The sequence below is a fragment of the Brassica napus genome, chromosome A9 (assembly GCF_020379485.1).
Source record: "Brassica napus cultivar Da-Ae chromosome A9, Da-Ae, whole genome shotgun sequence".
Classification (NCBI taxonomy): domain Eukaryota; kingdom Viridiplantae; phylum Streptophyta; class Magnoliopsida; order Brassicales; family Brassicaceae; genus Brassica; species Brassica napus.
In genome coordinates, this window is record NC_063442.1 from 44,615,144 (window position 1) to 44,630,813 (window position 15,670).

General features: G+C 32.7%; 2 protein-coding genes across 5 annotated transcripts; one reads left to right on the top strand and one right to left on the bottom strand.

Annotated features, from left to right (window-relative positions):
- Positions 1-1,664: 1,664 nt before the first annotated feature.
- LOC106365429 (histone-lysine N-methyltransferase MEDEA-like) lies at positions 1,665-7,903 on the bottom strand. Its single transcript, XM_013804863.3, has 17 exons — positions 5,977-7,903; positions 5,532-5,785; positions 5,264-5,422; positions 4,819-4,906; positions 4,613-4,735; positions 4,478-4,525; positions 4,312-4,383; positions 4,154-4,235; positions 3,975-4,056; positions 3,613-3,739; positions 3,319-3,524; positions 3,053-3,184; positions 2,881-2,968; positions 2,744-2,791; positions 2,433-2,561; positions 2,266-2,343; positions 1,665-2,023 (listed from the first exon to the last, which is right to left on the bottom strand). Exons 1-17 carry the CDS (start codon positions 6,082-6,084, stop codon positions 1,856-1,858), a joined length of 1,992 nt encoding a protein of 663 aa, XP_013660317.2. The 5' UTR covers positions 6,085-7,903; the 3' UTR covers positions 1,665-1,855.
- A 2,940-nt stretch (positions 7,904-10,843) lies between these two features.
- LOC106369302 (MATH domain and coiled-coil domain-containing protein At2g42460) lies at positions 10,844-13,623 on the top strand. Of its 4 annotated transcripts, none has more exons than XM_048742013.1 (8): positions 10,929-10,993; positions 11,211-11,275; positions 11,361-11,485; positions 11,563-11,708; positions 11,825-12,036; positions 12,150-12,518; positions 12,621-12,962; positions 13,068-13,623. In XM_048742013.1, exons 2-8 carry the CDS (start codon positions 11,213-11,215, stop codon positions 13,515-13,517), a joined length of 1,707 nt encoding a protein of 568 aa, XP_048597970.1. In that variant the 5' UTR covers positions 10,929-10,993; positions 11,211-11,212; the 3' UTR covers positions 13,518-13,623. The 4 variants fall into 4 exon arrangements, with proteins under 4 accessions (XP_013664893.2, XP_013664894.2, XP_048597970.1 ...); XM_013809437.3 differs by having other exon boundaries at positions 10,932-10,993; positions 11,220-11,275; XM_013809439.3 differs by lacking the exon at positions 11,211-11,275 and having other exon boundaries at positions 10,844-10,993.
- The last annotated feature ends 2,047 nt before the right edge of the window (positions 13,624-15,670 follow it).

A 15,670-nucleotide genomic window follows, 5' to 3' on the forward strand; every position in this document is an offset into this window, starting at 1 on the left:
TTTCAGATAAAAAAATTCTGATAATTAGTTTTGGATATTTCAGTTTATAATTAATATTTAAATTATTAAATTATTTTAAAACTAAATAGTTAATATATATAAAAGTATATAAATTATATCATAGAAATTTTAGTCTTCATTCGATTCTTGTTCGGTTTCATTTCTTGATTCTATTGATATATAACTAAACCAAAAATCTCTTTGTTTTTCGGAGGTTCTTGGCAAGACCATAGTTGAGCAAAGGAATGGGTCACGGCTCAGGCTTCAACAGAGAAGCCCACCCAGCTACGCACACAAGCAACACATCACCTGACTAATCCTCTCGATCCTCACCAGACAATCATCTGTAATATCGATGCAGCCTGAAAATCAGATTTGAAAAGAGCTGGACTTGGATGGACTTTCACGGACCAGAATCTCGAGGAATCGGGCAGGGGAGCTCAAATTAAACACCACGTTCCATCGACGCTCCTAGTTGAAGGCTTGGCGGTAAAAGCGGCCCTTATGCATGCCATCTCGTTTGGTATCACCCATATCTGGCTTAGATCAGACTCCCAAGTGCTTGTCAAAGCGATTAACGAGAACCGACGATCGACAGAGCTCTACGGAACTCTCTCCGACATCGCGTCTCTCGCCTCTTCTTCTTTTACTTCATGTCGTTATAGTTTTATTCCTACATCTCAAAATGAACTAGCAGACTCAATTGCAAAGACATGTCTCTGTAATAGTGTTCCTGTGCCTTAAACTCTATCTTTCTATTTTCATTCTAATCAAATCATCCTTTGAACAAAAAAAAAGGTGCATAAATATCTGTTCATGCCTAGCCATACTTAAGGTTTCTTCCTTTTGATAGCGAAAGCATGACATCCATTACACCAAAAAAAAAAACATGACATCCACAAATCATCCAACTTCAATTATTTTGAAAATGGGAAGATATTTGTGAAACTGTGACATGACTTGTATCATAAGAAATTGCACCCAATAGCTAAGAAAAAAAACAAAATTCACTATCTAACTAAAATCCCACCCTCTCTCTTCTTTTCTCTTCCTATCTCTCTTTTCTCTCTCTCTAAAAATCTAATTTCTCTTTTTTTTTTGGTTATTCCCTAAATAAGCCCTTGTATCATCGAATTATTATTTTTTGTCGTAGCAGATCATCGAATTTGGATTAGTGGCATGCTATTATTATTATTATTATTATTATTGTTTTTATTATTATCATTATTATTATTTTTCTATGATTTTTGTTACTTTTAATTATGTTATACGGAAAAGAGAAAAACAAGTTGGGCGAGTGGTCGAGGAAGTGGCCCCAAAGAAGTTGATGTTTATCCAATCCAACGACAATGCACGTTGTCACCAACGACTAACCACACTCACGCAGTGTAATTATACGACCATAAAGATCTAGCTGGAGACTCTCATCAGTGTTTTCACTCGTGAATTTTAATCGCTTATTTTGTACTGTTTACTTAAAGATCTTATTGGAACTGCACGTGACAAAAAGTTTAGTTTAATCATAGGTTTATCTTTTATATAATTAGGATGGTTAGTGAGTTATTCATCAATTCGTTATGGTCTGAGTCGTCTGACAATGGTTGGTACGTACGTACTTCGAAATTTTAATAGGGATCTGATTATGAAGATGGTAGCTTGGAGGAGGAAGAGCAACATCGACATTTGGCAACTTCAAGAGTTAAAGACATGAGACAGACAAAACCTTAAAACAATAAAACATAATACTTCAAAATTTGTCCTTTCTCAAACCAAAACGACTCTGAACTTTAGTTACGCAAAATAGCATTAGAATCCAAAACCGACTGCTTTGTGTCAATCTTCCTCAGATTCAAGTCTAAGTAGATGAACTGCTGTTCTCTGGCTTCGAGCTACCACTGTCGCTAGATATGCTAGGAGACCTATCCGCTTCTCCTGGTTTATATTCGAAGAACAGCTCCTCACCTTCTCTGATAGCTTTACCCGCAAATAATCCAATCCTCTGATCTCCTTTAACAATCATCACCTGCAAAAAACAATAAATTGTAAGCTAATTAAAAGATCATCATTTAATTAGTTTGAGTTTCTTGGAACGTTTTGAAGATATATAATTAATTGTACATTAGAACTAAGCAGAAACGACTAAGTTGATACAAGCATGATTTCTAGTCAATTAATGAAAACTGACAGAAGTAACCTTTTCTAAATCAATCAATATTGTCCTAGGGTTAATATATTTCCCGAGAAAAAACTACTATAACTTGGTACCTGGGCGCAGCAGTTCGGATTTGATGAGTGATTGAGAAATCTAAACTTGTTTCCTTGTCGGCGAGAATCAATGACGAACTGTAATATATTATTTCAACTTATGAGAACAAATTTGTAATAAAAATGTAATTATGAACGTAGAAGAGAAGGTAGGAGATCAAAATTACCTTATCATTCAAGTTAAAGAGGTAGGAATAACCAAGCTTGTGATCTGCTCTCTCACGTTCCTCTGCTTCATCGACGGAGACCAATTCTCCAGTATATTCTCCGAGAAACTCATTTTGTTTAAGGGAGTGCTGATAGATCAACTCAGTTTATATCATTAATGGTCTAAAGTTTGAAAAAAATTTAAAACAAAGAGAAAGGAGAACATGTTCACATATATAGGGGGATGGTTCTAACCAAGCTGGTTTGAATCTAAACACAACTCTAGTATTCTCCAAGATACATATGTTATGATATTATTATGTTTTCTTACCCGTGTAAATGCACCCCATCCATGAACATTAGACATTCCAAGGAGAATCTAGTTAATAATAGAAAGAAAAAAAGAAGATTTAATTATTTGGTATATTCCAAATAAAAATTCGATGCTGACTTGACGTCGATGGCAACCTTTTTATGTTTCTTAAGGAGGAGTTGCATGTTCTTGCATTCGCTTGTCTTGGATGTCTCACCAAGAGAGCCATGGCCATCTCCACAACTATATTTAAAACAAAGTTTTCTTAGATTTTTATTTTATTTTGAAATTTAATCACCGACTTTTATATTAAAATGAAAATGTTACCTAAGCGAACAACTCCGACATTGATCTGGATTGCATTCACGAAAATTGGAAAAGCAAGGACATTTTAGGTTTATACATTGACCCTTTGTACAGTTACATCCTCCAAAGCGATTGTTGCATGTCTTTGGACACCTGAATCAAAAATATAAACTTATGTTTTGTTGGTGCTGACCTCCATTGCGAATATGAAAGAACTTGATGAGTTTACGATATTAAGACTTCAAGAATGTTTTCGATTGCGAATGAGAAGAGTTAATGGCACATACCCGCAATATATCTCACAGCAATTTCCATTACGGAAACAAAGGCATTGATCTCCACATACCGGCTCGCAAGTGCATGGTGTGTACTGCTTATATGACTTCTCTATTTCGTTCATTGTATTTTTTATAGCAGCCGGATAAATATGCTTTTGGAGTTTGACTTTTTTCCGGACCAGCCTACGTTTTTTTCGCGATGTCTCTTTATTAACCTGCAATAAATTAATATCATATCTATATGAAACTTAAAAAGTTCAAAAAAAACATAAATGTCACGACGATTGAATATTTTAATTTTACCTGATTGTCTGTTTCTGAAGTTTCTTCATGTTCTAGTAACATTTTATATTGATCTTGCTCATGCATGTAATTGTAAACCTCTAAACACGTCTTAAGTCCGGGAAGTGCGTTTCTTGTAATAAGACAACTGCGGCCAGAGCATGGACAAGGAACCCAATCACGTTGTAAGTATATATATTGCGAAAGTAACACCAGTAAGATACTTCAATTAGCTAGTTACGTGATAAACCGGATGTATGTGTGACCAAATGTTTTAGTTTTGATAAAGATTAATTCAATGATAATCGCGATAGCATTTAGGGAGAATTCTCAATTAGATTATTCGTATATTAATACCATTTCTTTGTTAAACATTTTTATACCTGTTTTTACCAAAGAGTTTAGCTCCTTTGAGGTAAAGATCCATCTCTACAGACGTCCACTCATTGTATGCTTGAGACATCTCTGTAATTTCATTTATTTCTTGATTAGTATCAGTTAATACACAGTGTCCAGTTGATCAAAAAAAAATATACACAGTGTCCAGTTTCCGTGTTTGTACCTGAGACCACATTCTTCCCTTTCTTGTTTGATACATAGTTATCATTATCCACCATATGATCAGCTTCTGTGACACCCTTTAGCTGTTAAACCAGTAAAAGACAAAATTAAGAAATGAACAAATATTGTGTGTGGGAGAGAGAGAGAGTGAGAAAGTACCTTAAGGTAGCAATGGTTACTGCATTGTTTTCTAACATCCTCCTTCTCAAACAAATTAGATTGGTTTTCTTTCTGACAAGCCAAAGTCATCTAATTAAGTTGATCACTTAAGCTTCTAAGGCTTAAGCAATAAAAATAATAATTAGATAAATTAATTAAAGCTTACATTGTAAATCTCAGGCTGATCTTCTTCATGCACACGACAATCGAATCTCTGTAAAATAACAATATTATGTTTTTTTTGGGGGGGGCGGGGGGGGGGGGGAGGGGGTGACAACAAATAAAAGTTTCAAGAATTCACCAAGCAACGACGGCAAAAACGCCTTTCAGTAGTCTCCGGAGAAGAAGTAAATATGCGTACATCAGAAACTTCACCAGTATCTCCTTCATTGATCTTAAGCTTCTTGAGATCATTGTATCTCTCCTACAAACATGAAGATAATATATTCGTCGATAACTAATTGAACACAAACAAAATTATTGATGAAGATTCGATTTCACAATTACCAAGATATCTGAAACATCTAATTCAAAGAACTTGGAGAGAGCACTTTGCACCACCAGGTCATCTAAATTATGTTTTTGCCCAACCTCCCTACAAAATTATTGTTAACGAACTATTGTTAAAGAATAGTAGAGGCCTCAATTCATATGTTCATATATACAAATTTAGAATCTGAAGTTGTATCAAGGGGCGGACACAGGTGTGTATGGGTACGGGGTCCTGTGCCCCCTACTCTTTTTTTTCTTGAATAATTCAAGTCTATTTTGTTAAATATTCTTAGTTTAGAGAAGATTATGAAAAAGTGCCTCCAATCTTATTTTCTTTTTGATATCGGGTGCCCCCGACTACAAATGTGTCTAGATCCGCCACTTATAATATGAATGCCCTTCTTGCATGCACATAAATGATCGCTTAGTAATCAGTAACATATGCAAAGCAAAAACTAACCATATAAACTGATCTGCATCTTTGGAAAATTCCAGTTTTTCTTTCTCGGTTTCTTCTTCATCTTCTTCGTCGTTGCTGCTCAATTCCTCTGCCTGGCCTTTGACATAAATTATTTGTTTCTTACCGATCACAGAATCACTTTCAGCCATTAGCTTATTACTGCAATGTTAACAAAAAAAATATAAATATATATATATATATATATATTTACGTGTGGTATATATTGTATGATTGATTACTGAAACTAACATGAAGTACAAAAACATACCTATCCGTGAAGACCCAGGTAATGGCTCGTGGTAGCTGTTTAACAATTGGAAGCTTGATAACTTGTTTCTTGGGAAGTGGAGATGTAAATTCTTCCGGAGGATTATATTTGAAAATATGAAGTGGTGTTTTTATTCTCAAAGAAAGCATATTGTTGTCCCCTCCATCATTATTTACTCCAGCACCCCGGGTTGAGGCAAGAGAATGATGATATGCAGCATGAGTAACCACACTTGGTCTATCCGCAAATGATTTCTGTCAATTCAATAATTCACTTTTTGGGGGTAGAAATTCTTTTCAGATTATCATCTATTGGCAATACCTAGCGTATAACCATAACCTTTATAAGTCTTTGTTTAGTTCTCTCATCGGCTCATCAGTCATCACTTTTCAACATAATTAAGAGTACGTAGAAAAAATTGTAGAAGCAACAAAAGTTTTTTTACCTGAATGTGCAGAAACCTTTCTCTTTCGATTTGTTCCTTGATTTGATTCAGTTCCGGAGGCAAATTCTCACCTTCATGATTTTCCTGAACAAAACCGCGAAAAAGCATTAACACACAGACCAAGTAAAATCCACAACATTCTTTTGGTGCTGGCTTCTCAGAAATTTAGTGGATCATGAGACGAACAACATAAAATCTATCAGAAGAAAAAAATAACATAAAATCTTATTTAGATGGACGTATCAAATGATCTTCGACTCCACGTCAAAAAGTTAGATAATGAAAAGAAAGAACATGTAACTAGTAAATTTACCCTCTCCATTAATATCCCCTCGCCTCTTGTTTTCAATTGTTTTTGTGATATGTTGTTGGAAGGTATCACATCTCATTTAAATAGTAAGAAGAGTCAAAAAGAAAAAAAATTAACAGGAATATTATATGGATATATAGAAGTCAATTAATAAAAAGGAAGGAAATATTAAAATATTAAAAAAAAATATTTAGACATATAATACTTACGCTTCGAACGGTAACCAACCGTCCCGCATCACACCGTCATGAATAATAATAAAAAACTTTACATATATTTATATATCTATATATTTTTGTTATTATTTGAATCACACTGCATTTATTCTGTAGTTATCCAGCATGTTAACATTCGGACCCCTTTAATATATGTACGGTTGTTGAATTGACTCTCAAATTAAAAACATTGTATGTGATAGGATCAAACACTTGACTACGTAAATTATTATTAGCCTGTCAAACATTATATTTTACTGAGTATGGTTTCGCCTTTTGGTTTGGAACGGTGACTGCAGATCGTACTGAGCGGTGTGGAATAAGCGGTTCAACTACGGTGCAGTTCTAACAATTATAAAAATATATAGATATATGATATATATATATATATATAATATTACTGTTAACTGTGGTGGTGTGGTACAGTGTGGATCGTAATATTCGAAGTGTCTGTATCATTTAAAGTCCAAATCTCTTGAACCAATAAAAAAGAAAAGAAATTATGAATATATCGTTGTTTATAAATATTGTTTTCATGCATGAATCTACGTACTGATTCGTTATGTATTTGTATTTTATGAAAAATGCATGCACGAAACGCAATTTTGCTAACTCCACTACCTACGTTTCCCGATTAAACAACTTATATATACAACAATATTGCAGGCTATCGATCCGTAGTTACCCATTAATCAGTAACGAGGCATATTCTCGTTAATATCATAACACTCACTATTCACTAATTTCAATATGTTTCCAAATGAATGTAAAATTGATAATAAACAGTTTATTTCAAGTGTTTAAAAAACTAAGGAATAAAGAATCACCCTTCCACTTTTCTATGACATCATTGTACTATATAAACCGGAATATAAGAATTAATGTCCGGTTTTAGTAATAAAACTCCTTAAGTAAAGATGAATCGTAAAAAAAAATTCAACTAAAAATCATGTGAAATAAACCTTCAACTTTAATTATGTGAATATATGTTACCCTCCGTCTAAAAAATCGTGACAGAAGGTGACATATGTTAACGGTTTATAAGTTGAGGGTTTATAATGTTGAAAATTTAGTTGAGAGGTTTTTTTACGATTCAAAATAGTTAAGGAGTTTTATCACTAAACGTCATGTTTTAAAATCTTTATTATCATTTATACATTGTTTTAGATTGATTTATAAGTCTTTAAAACTCATTTATAAATTTTAATACATTACTTTATAACTGATTTATAAATCTTCATAAATATTTTAATACTTTTACATATGATTAATACGGTTTCGCAATGATTTATAATTTTTTACAATTTTTGCTATTTGTTAAAATAAAATAATCTAACATTATTCACTTCAAGGATGAATTATTCTAAATACTATTTAATACTTAATATAACTTAGAAACCTTAAATTATTTGATATTTCCTCTGTTCCTAAAAGATAGATTTTTTAGTATTTTCACACATATTAAGAAAACACATTAAACTATCATAAAAAAATGTATTGTTTTCTGTAATTTTCAATTTTCAATAACTTTTAACCTATAATAATTCAATAAAATCAATTAATTTTCTTGAAGTTTACAACTTTCATAGAAAACACAAAAAATACATCTTTCTGAAACAAACTTTTTTTCTAAAAAGTCTATCATTAAAAAACGGAGAGAGTATTTGATAATGACGATATAAACACACAATTTTTTATATCATTATTGCCAAATATCAAATAATTTAATATTTTGAAGTTATATTGAGTTCTAAGTAGTGTTGATAATTATTAACTTAGGTTGTACAAATTTATTTTATGATAAATTATTGTATTAAAATTTAAAAATTAGTTTGAAGGCTTATAAATCAATCTAAAACAATGTATAAATGATAATAAACATTTTAAAGCATTGAATGATTTTTAGTGATTTTTAGTATACATTGTTTTAGATTGATTTATAAGTCTTTAAAACTCATTTATAAATTTTAATACATTACTTTATAACCGATTTATAAATCTTCATAAATATTTTAATACTTTTACATATGATTAATACAGTTTCGCAATGGTTTTATAATTTTTTACAATTTTTGCTATTTGTTAAGATAAAATAATCTAACATTATTGACTTCAAGGATGAATTATTCTAGATACTATTTAATACTTAATATAACTTAGAAACCTTAAATTATTTGATACTCCCTCTGTTCCTAAAAAATAGAATTTTTAGTATTTTCACACATATTAAGAAAATACATTAAACTATCATAAAAAATGTATTGTTTTCTGTAATTTTCAATTTTCAATAACTTTTAACCTATAATAATTCAATAAAGTCAATTAATTTTCTTGAAGTTTACAACTTTCATAGAAAACACAAAAAAATACATCTTTCTGAAATAATTTTTTTTTCTAAAAAGTCTATCATTAAGAAACGGAAAGAGTATTTGACAATGATGATATAAACACATAATTTTTATATCATTATTGCCAAATGTCAAATAATTTAATATTTTGAGTTATATTGAGTTCTAAGTAGTGTTGATAATTATTAACTTAGGTTGTACAAATTAATTTTATGATAAATTATTGTATTAAAATTTATAAATTAGTTTGAAGGCTTATAAATCAATATAAAACAATGTATAAATGATAATAAACCTTTTAAAGCATTGAATGATTTTTAGTGATAACCTCCCCCTCCCTCCAACTATTTTTGAATCGTAAAAAAACTCCTCAACTAAGTTTTCAATATTATACAGTTTTTTAAACGGAGGATAACATACATTAACAAAATTAAAGTTGATGGGTTTATTTAATAGGATTTTTAGTTAATGATTATTTTTTACGATTCATCTTTAGTTGAGGGGTTTAATTACTAAAACCCCTAATGTCCTCAGAGTTTTAATGTTGGTATATACATGATTATGTTTCTTACGGTTTTGCCCATGATTTTGATGATTTAATTGTAGCAGCGTAATTGGTGCATCCCATGTCTTCTACAGTTTCTTTCTATCCATATTGCGTAGATAGTGGTTTGGAAGACATACCCGAATATGAGATGATGATGCATGACTGTTGTGTTCCATCCTGTTGTAAAGTGGTCTTGAATGATACTTTTTGCTGAGACAGTCCATATTTGAGTACAGATGTGTGTTTACCTTGTCATGAGAAAGACAACTGACTTAGGCTTCAACTTGTATAACACATTTTAGCGACCCCATTTTAATTTCATTTTAAGTTGGTTATATTGTATATATAAACTTCTCTTAGTTTTGGATTTAAACAATAATTTATTTATGCTATTTAGATTTATTTTATTATATTTTAGATTTTTAGATTTAATTTATCATCTATCTTCATAAAACTATTATTTTATTTATTTAATTTTTAGACTTTAAATTATATTTTTTTAGCTTGTATGATTTTATTTTTACTATTGGAGTAATACATTTATAAGCTTACCATTTAACATATCTAAATAAACACATATTTAATTAAACAATTATAAAATCTTCATAGATAATTTGAAATCTTGCATTTTTGGTTTGATAAACTATGTATTTTGTATTCTTTTAAGAAATACTATGTTCACTTTTTCATATGAATCTATAAATATTAAATACATAATTTTTTGTAAAGTTTTATATAATAGATATTTATTACTAATTATGAAAACTTTTTTACTCTAACTTTAGGCCCCCAAACACCTAGGCACGACACTGTCTGAGTAGAGTATGAAATTTTAAAGAATAAGATTATTCCGGGATCCGATGTGCATTACGGCTTAGATTTGTTTTTTTTTTTGGTGTGGTGGCGTTGATAGACAGTGGTTCGGTGTGGATTGTTATTTCTTCTTGTTTAGTTCGAAATGCTTCTCTTTTGATAAGTTGTTTCAATTGTGGTTTTGCAGGTTGCCGCGGTCTTGGCTCCGTGCTTCGAGCTTTTACTTTAAGTAACGCTTTTGTTACCGGAAACTTGTTTGCATTGAACCATTTTTGAATTTTCATGGTTTTCATTATTTAATTTCTTACAAATTGCTCTTATCAGTAATCAATTAAAACTTTAATAAACAAAAATATATGAAAGTTTTTATAAAATAATCAATTAAAAAAGAAATTTAAATCGAAGGGTTGAAAGTATATTAAAATCCAAACGGATGGTCAAGATTGATCAGGAAAAAAAACTACTTTTGACATGCCTTCTCAGTAAAAGAAAAGGGAAAAAGAACCAAAAAAATCTACAACTAAATATCTATGGTTTGACTTCGAGGGTCTGCGTAAGCATTTTTGTTTTTTACTATAGGACAAAAAGTTAAAATATCCAACGGTTAACATTACATGGTTCAATCCAGCGGACGGTCCAGATCGAAAAGAGAGAAAAGTCCTTTTCCTTTATCCAGTGGTCGTATTTAAGGAGGAGAAGGTTCTCCTCTTTTATTGTATCGCCATTGACTTTCGAACCGTCTGAAGTTCTTAAACAGTTGCCAAGGCTTCGTGTCTCATCGTAGGTAACTCAACTCGTTCCTGTCTGTTAAGTTGTATGAATAATATTATGCACACATACTGATTTTATTGATTTCTTTCGTTGTAAGAAAAGTTTTGTTGTTGTGTTTCAAAAAAAAAAAAAAAGTTTTGTTGTTTGATTTGGAACTGTTGATTAACCACTCTGCCTCATGGGGTTCCCGTTTTGAACTTAATCGTAGATTTTTAACCCAAAAAAGTTAGATATGTTAGGTTCTATTGTGGTTGGATGGAGTTTGGTGATAACAATATTGGTCAAGATTATGTCGGTGAGATTTATGTTTTTTTTGTGCATGTATAATGTGGTTTGGCCTAGGAGCTGTAACATTTTGTTTTTTTTTTTGTTCGCGCAAGGAATCAAAAACAAGCTCTAAAATGGGGACGGAATTGGACAAGGCCTTAAGTTTGGAGATAGACAACTTCTCCGAAAGGACAAATGTGATGAAGTCGGTTATCTTCTCAAGCGGCGGCTGCAACTGGTAAGGGGCGAAATCCTTGTCATTATTGTCTATATTTTTAGAACTTAAAAAAAAAACTAATGTTTTCTCTTAATTAGGTTTCTTTGCGTTTGTGCTGGTGATCACTTGTCTATGTACCTGCAAGATGTGAATACTCATAGATTGAGATCTGGATGGAGAAGGAGAGTTAGTTTTTGCTTCGTTTTGTTGAACCAATCCGGCAAAGAGCTTTTTAGATCACCTGGTATTGATGAGCTTGATTATATATGTTGCATTTAGTTTGTTTTTGTTGTACTTGTGTATCTGATTGATGAAGAAGAGAAGTTAATACATAACTGTTTTTGTTTAATCTTATTACAGACGAAGGCAGACGCAGGTTGTTCTGCGCTGAGACCCCAAGCTGGGGTGTAGGTAGGACGTTGCCTTTGACGAAGCTCCAAGAAAAAGGGTTTCTGGAGAAAAACAAACTAACCATTGAAGTCTACATGAAAGTTTTCGAGGTTGTTCATCAAGGAAAATCAACTGAGAATGATGTTTTAGATTACAATGGCTTCAATATTATTGCTTCTCAAGTAAGCCGAATGAAGTTTACTCTTTCTTATTTAAATTTAACAATTCCAGAATGGTTAGCATTCAGTAATAATGTTTTTTTTTCTTCTATTTTTGTTAATTAAATCATTGGTAGGCTGGTCCAGTAAGAGATATCTTTGTTCAGCACCCAGACTTTGCGATAGATGTCATACCAAAGAACCAAGGGGTGAGAACATCATACATGAATCTCCTCCTCGGCCTCGTGGAGGCACTGAGAAAATCTCCACAGAGCTTTTCTGTGACTGAACTAAGCAACGCTGAGAGTGAGTTGGCTGAGCTCAAGGAAGCGGGCTTCAAGCTGGACTGGTTGGATTCAAGGCTTGAGGAGATATCCTTGGAGAGGAAGAAATTAGTCTCTGATGGGCCTTGGGTCAAAAAACTCGAGGAACAGATCAAGAGTGTGGAACTGACTTTGTCAGATCTCAAAGTCGAACTTGAGAAGGAGAGGATCAAATCTATCATAGTAAGCCCCTTTTCTTCTATAAAAAAAATTCCATTAATAATCACCGGCATGGTTAGCATAGTAACAATGTTCTTTCTGATATATATATATATATAATTGCAGGCTGGTCCAGTGGGATATATCTTTGTAACGCACCCAGACTTTGCATTAGATGTCATACCGATGAACCAAGGGATGAAAACAGCATACATGAATCTCATCAGCAATCTTGCGAAGGCGCTGAGAAAGTGTCCACGAATAGTCACTGAGCTGAAGGAAGCAGGCTTCAAGTTCGACTGGTTGAAGTCAAGGCGTGAGGAGATTTCTTTGGAGAATAAGAAAGTACTCTCTGGTGGGCCTAGTGTCAAACAACTCGAGGAACAGGTCACGAATGTGGAACTGAATTTGTCGGATCTCAAAGTTGAACTGGACAAGGATATGATCAAATCTATCATTTCTTCTCAAGTAAGCTGCCACTTGTTTCCTTTTCTTCTTTTAAATTTCCATTAATAATCACCAGCATCATGGTTAGCATAGTAACAATGTTTTTTCTTTCTTCTTTTTTGGTAGACTGGTCCAGTAAGAGATATCTTTGTACAACAGCCAGACTGTGAAGTAGATTTCATACTGAAGAACCAAGGTATGAAAACAGAATACATGAATCTCCTCCTCGGCCTCGTGGGGATGCTGAGAAAATCTCCACAGAGCTTGTCTGTGACTGAACTGAACAATGCTCAAAGCGAGTTGACTGTGCTGAAGGAAGCAGGCTTTAATCTTGACTGGTTGAATTCAAGGCTTCAGGAGGTTTCCTTGGAGAGGAATAAAACAATGTCTGATGGGTCTCGGGTCCAACAACTCGAGGGAAGGATGAAAAATGTGGAACTAACTTTGTCGGATCTGAAAGATGAACTGGACACGGAGAGGATCAAATCTGCTGCCAAAGTTTCTTCTTCGTTTGGTTTATTAGATTTTTTTATAAAGAGATTCTTTCTCTCCTGTTTCTCTTTCTCAAAATACTAAAACTAGGAATAATGTACTGTATGTTTTATTACAATCAGAACCGAAGTTTTCATTCGAAAAAAATAATGTAAGCAAACCCGATTGAAATACATATGTATTTATCATCTTTTAAAACTAATGTTTTAAAATCTGCATACAAGGCCTCCAATGAGCTATGAATGTGTCTGCACTATTTACTTTGAATTCTCAAAAAAATATCATCTATGTAGTGCATGAAGGATAGAAGCAGGCCTCATGTTAATATATAACAACACTCTATAAATTAATATTGGTTATTTTATTAACTTATAGAAATATTTTTTAAAATATTTTAGAATATAAATTTCGGAAAATAAAAATAATAGTTGATCAGTTTATATATTTATTAAATTTTATAAATTTGACTTTCATACAATTTTATTATAGTTTTAGATGTATATGAAAAATGTATCATAGGCTTTAAAATTACGTTTTAAATTTAGTTTTATTAAATATATATTTTATCAATTTATGTTATATTTTAAACCAACTTACAAAATTTATTGATTTATTATGTTTATTAGTTTAGCTAATATTAGTTTATAGAGTTTCTATTGTATAACAAAGTACATTTGCAAGAATCTAATCATTTAATAGTTAGATAGGAACCTTTTAAATCATCATGAGCATATAGTGCCAGGATTTAACTCAATAACTGATTTAGTTTCGGTACGAGCTGAGAACACCTAAACCAGATTTGCTGGAAATCAGACCAGCTAATCAAGGAATATGATCGGGTCCAATTCAGCATCGTACCATTCTTCAACCAAACCCTTCAAGTACTCCGATTCGACGGTGTTATTAGTCTCTAATTCATACTCTTTCCCGGAAACTAAACCCATCATGTTGCATAGCGACGCTGTTTTGAGTAAGTCACACACTTCAAACACGGTTCCAACATTAAGTGTAAAGGCATTCACCATCTGAGTCACGACCATTCGCCTCTGCTCCTCCAAGCGTTTGATTTGCTTCGGGTTGGACAATTGGAACAAATCCCATGTTTCAGTTAAACATCAAACCGTAAACGGTTTCGTCGACAGGCCGGTCTGCAAATACCGAACTGTTCAGTATTTCCTTTGCCACTTTAGGATGACACATCACTATCACCTTAGTATCACTGAGATTAAACACCATGAGCCGTTTGGCGTTACTCATCGTAGCCACAGCCGTTATGAGCTAATGAGCCACATGGATTGACCTTAGGCTCAGAGAACTGAATATATTCGGCCCATAAGCATAAATTCTTTTAGCCCATAGAGCATGCCCATCAATGAAAAGGGGGTTTCACAACTTTAATTTTTTTTTATTTTTTCGTTTGATTTTTTTTTTTTAAAAGGGAAGGGGTTCACAACTTTAATTTTTTTTTTCCGTTTGACTTTTTTAAAAAAAACAGCGGACCAATAGCGGGCTGCCACGTTGCGTGGAACCCGCGAAATGATGAAACGGGTTCATCCGGAGGCACCCCTGCGAGATGAGTTCATCAGATTCTATTATTATAATTTTCTTTTTTTGGGATGTGTGAGAGCTTCCCCCATGAAACTTTGATGGGCATGCTCTTAATTATTATCTTTGGAAAAATATTCATAAACCTTTTATCCAAAATTCAAACCCTCAACTTTACACCTGATCCTGAAACAGTTGCGAATCTGATATTTGGCCTTAAGCATGTAGGCTCATGCTTCCCACGAGTGGAACACCTCTCGGACCGGGAATAAGATTTTTGGTTTTTCGGCTAAACAAGGGAGTAAACCAACGAGTGGAAATATTTTCCCCAAGCCGGTCCGGGGACGACGTGTAAGGTAAACCAAGTGATGGCTATGGGGACAAGGAAAGAAACAAAATGTTCCTGCATGAAAAGATTGAAGTTTTATGCAAATTCACAAATTTGGTATTTCAAAGTTATTGGTTGGTGCTCAAACGGGTATATGCTAACAACCCAATATGCGCTCTAATATGTCATGTTATGTTTGGTACACTCGATTTACAATGCCACTCGACAGAAAAAATAGTCTAAATAAATATAAATATTGAAGATTATACTTACAGATGTCCGAAAACAGTACTATATATCTTCTAATGGCGGTCAGCTTTTAAATTTATTATAATTGTTTTTAATTGAGTAGTATCCTATTTCT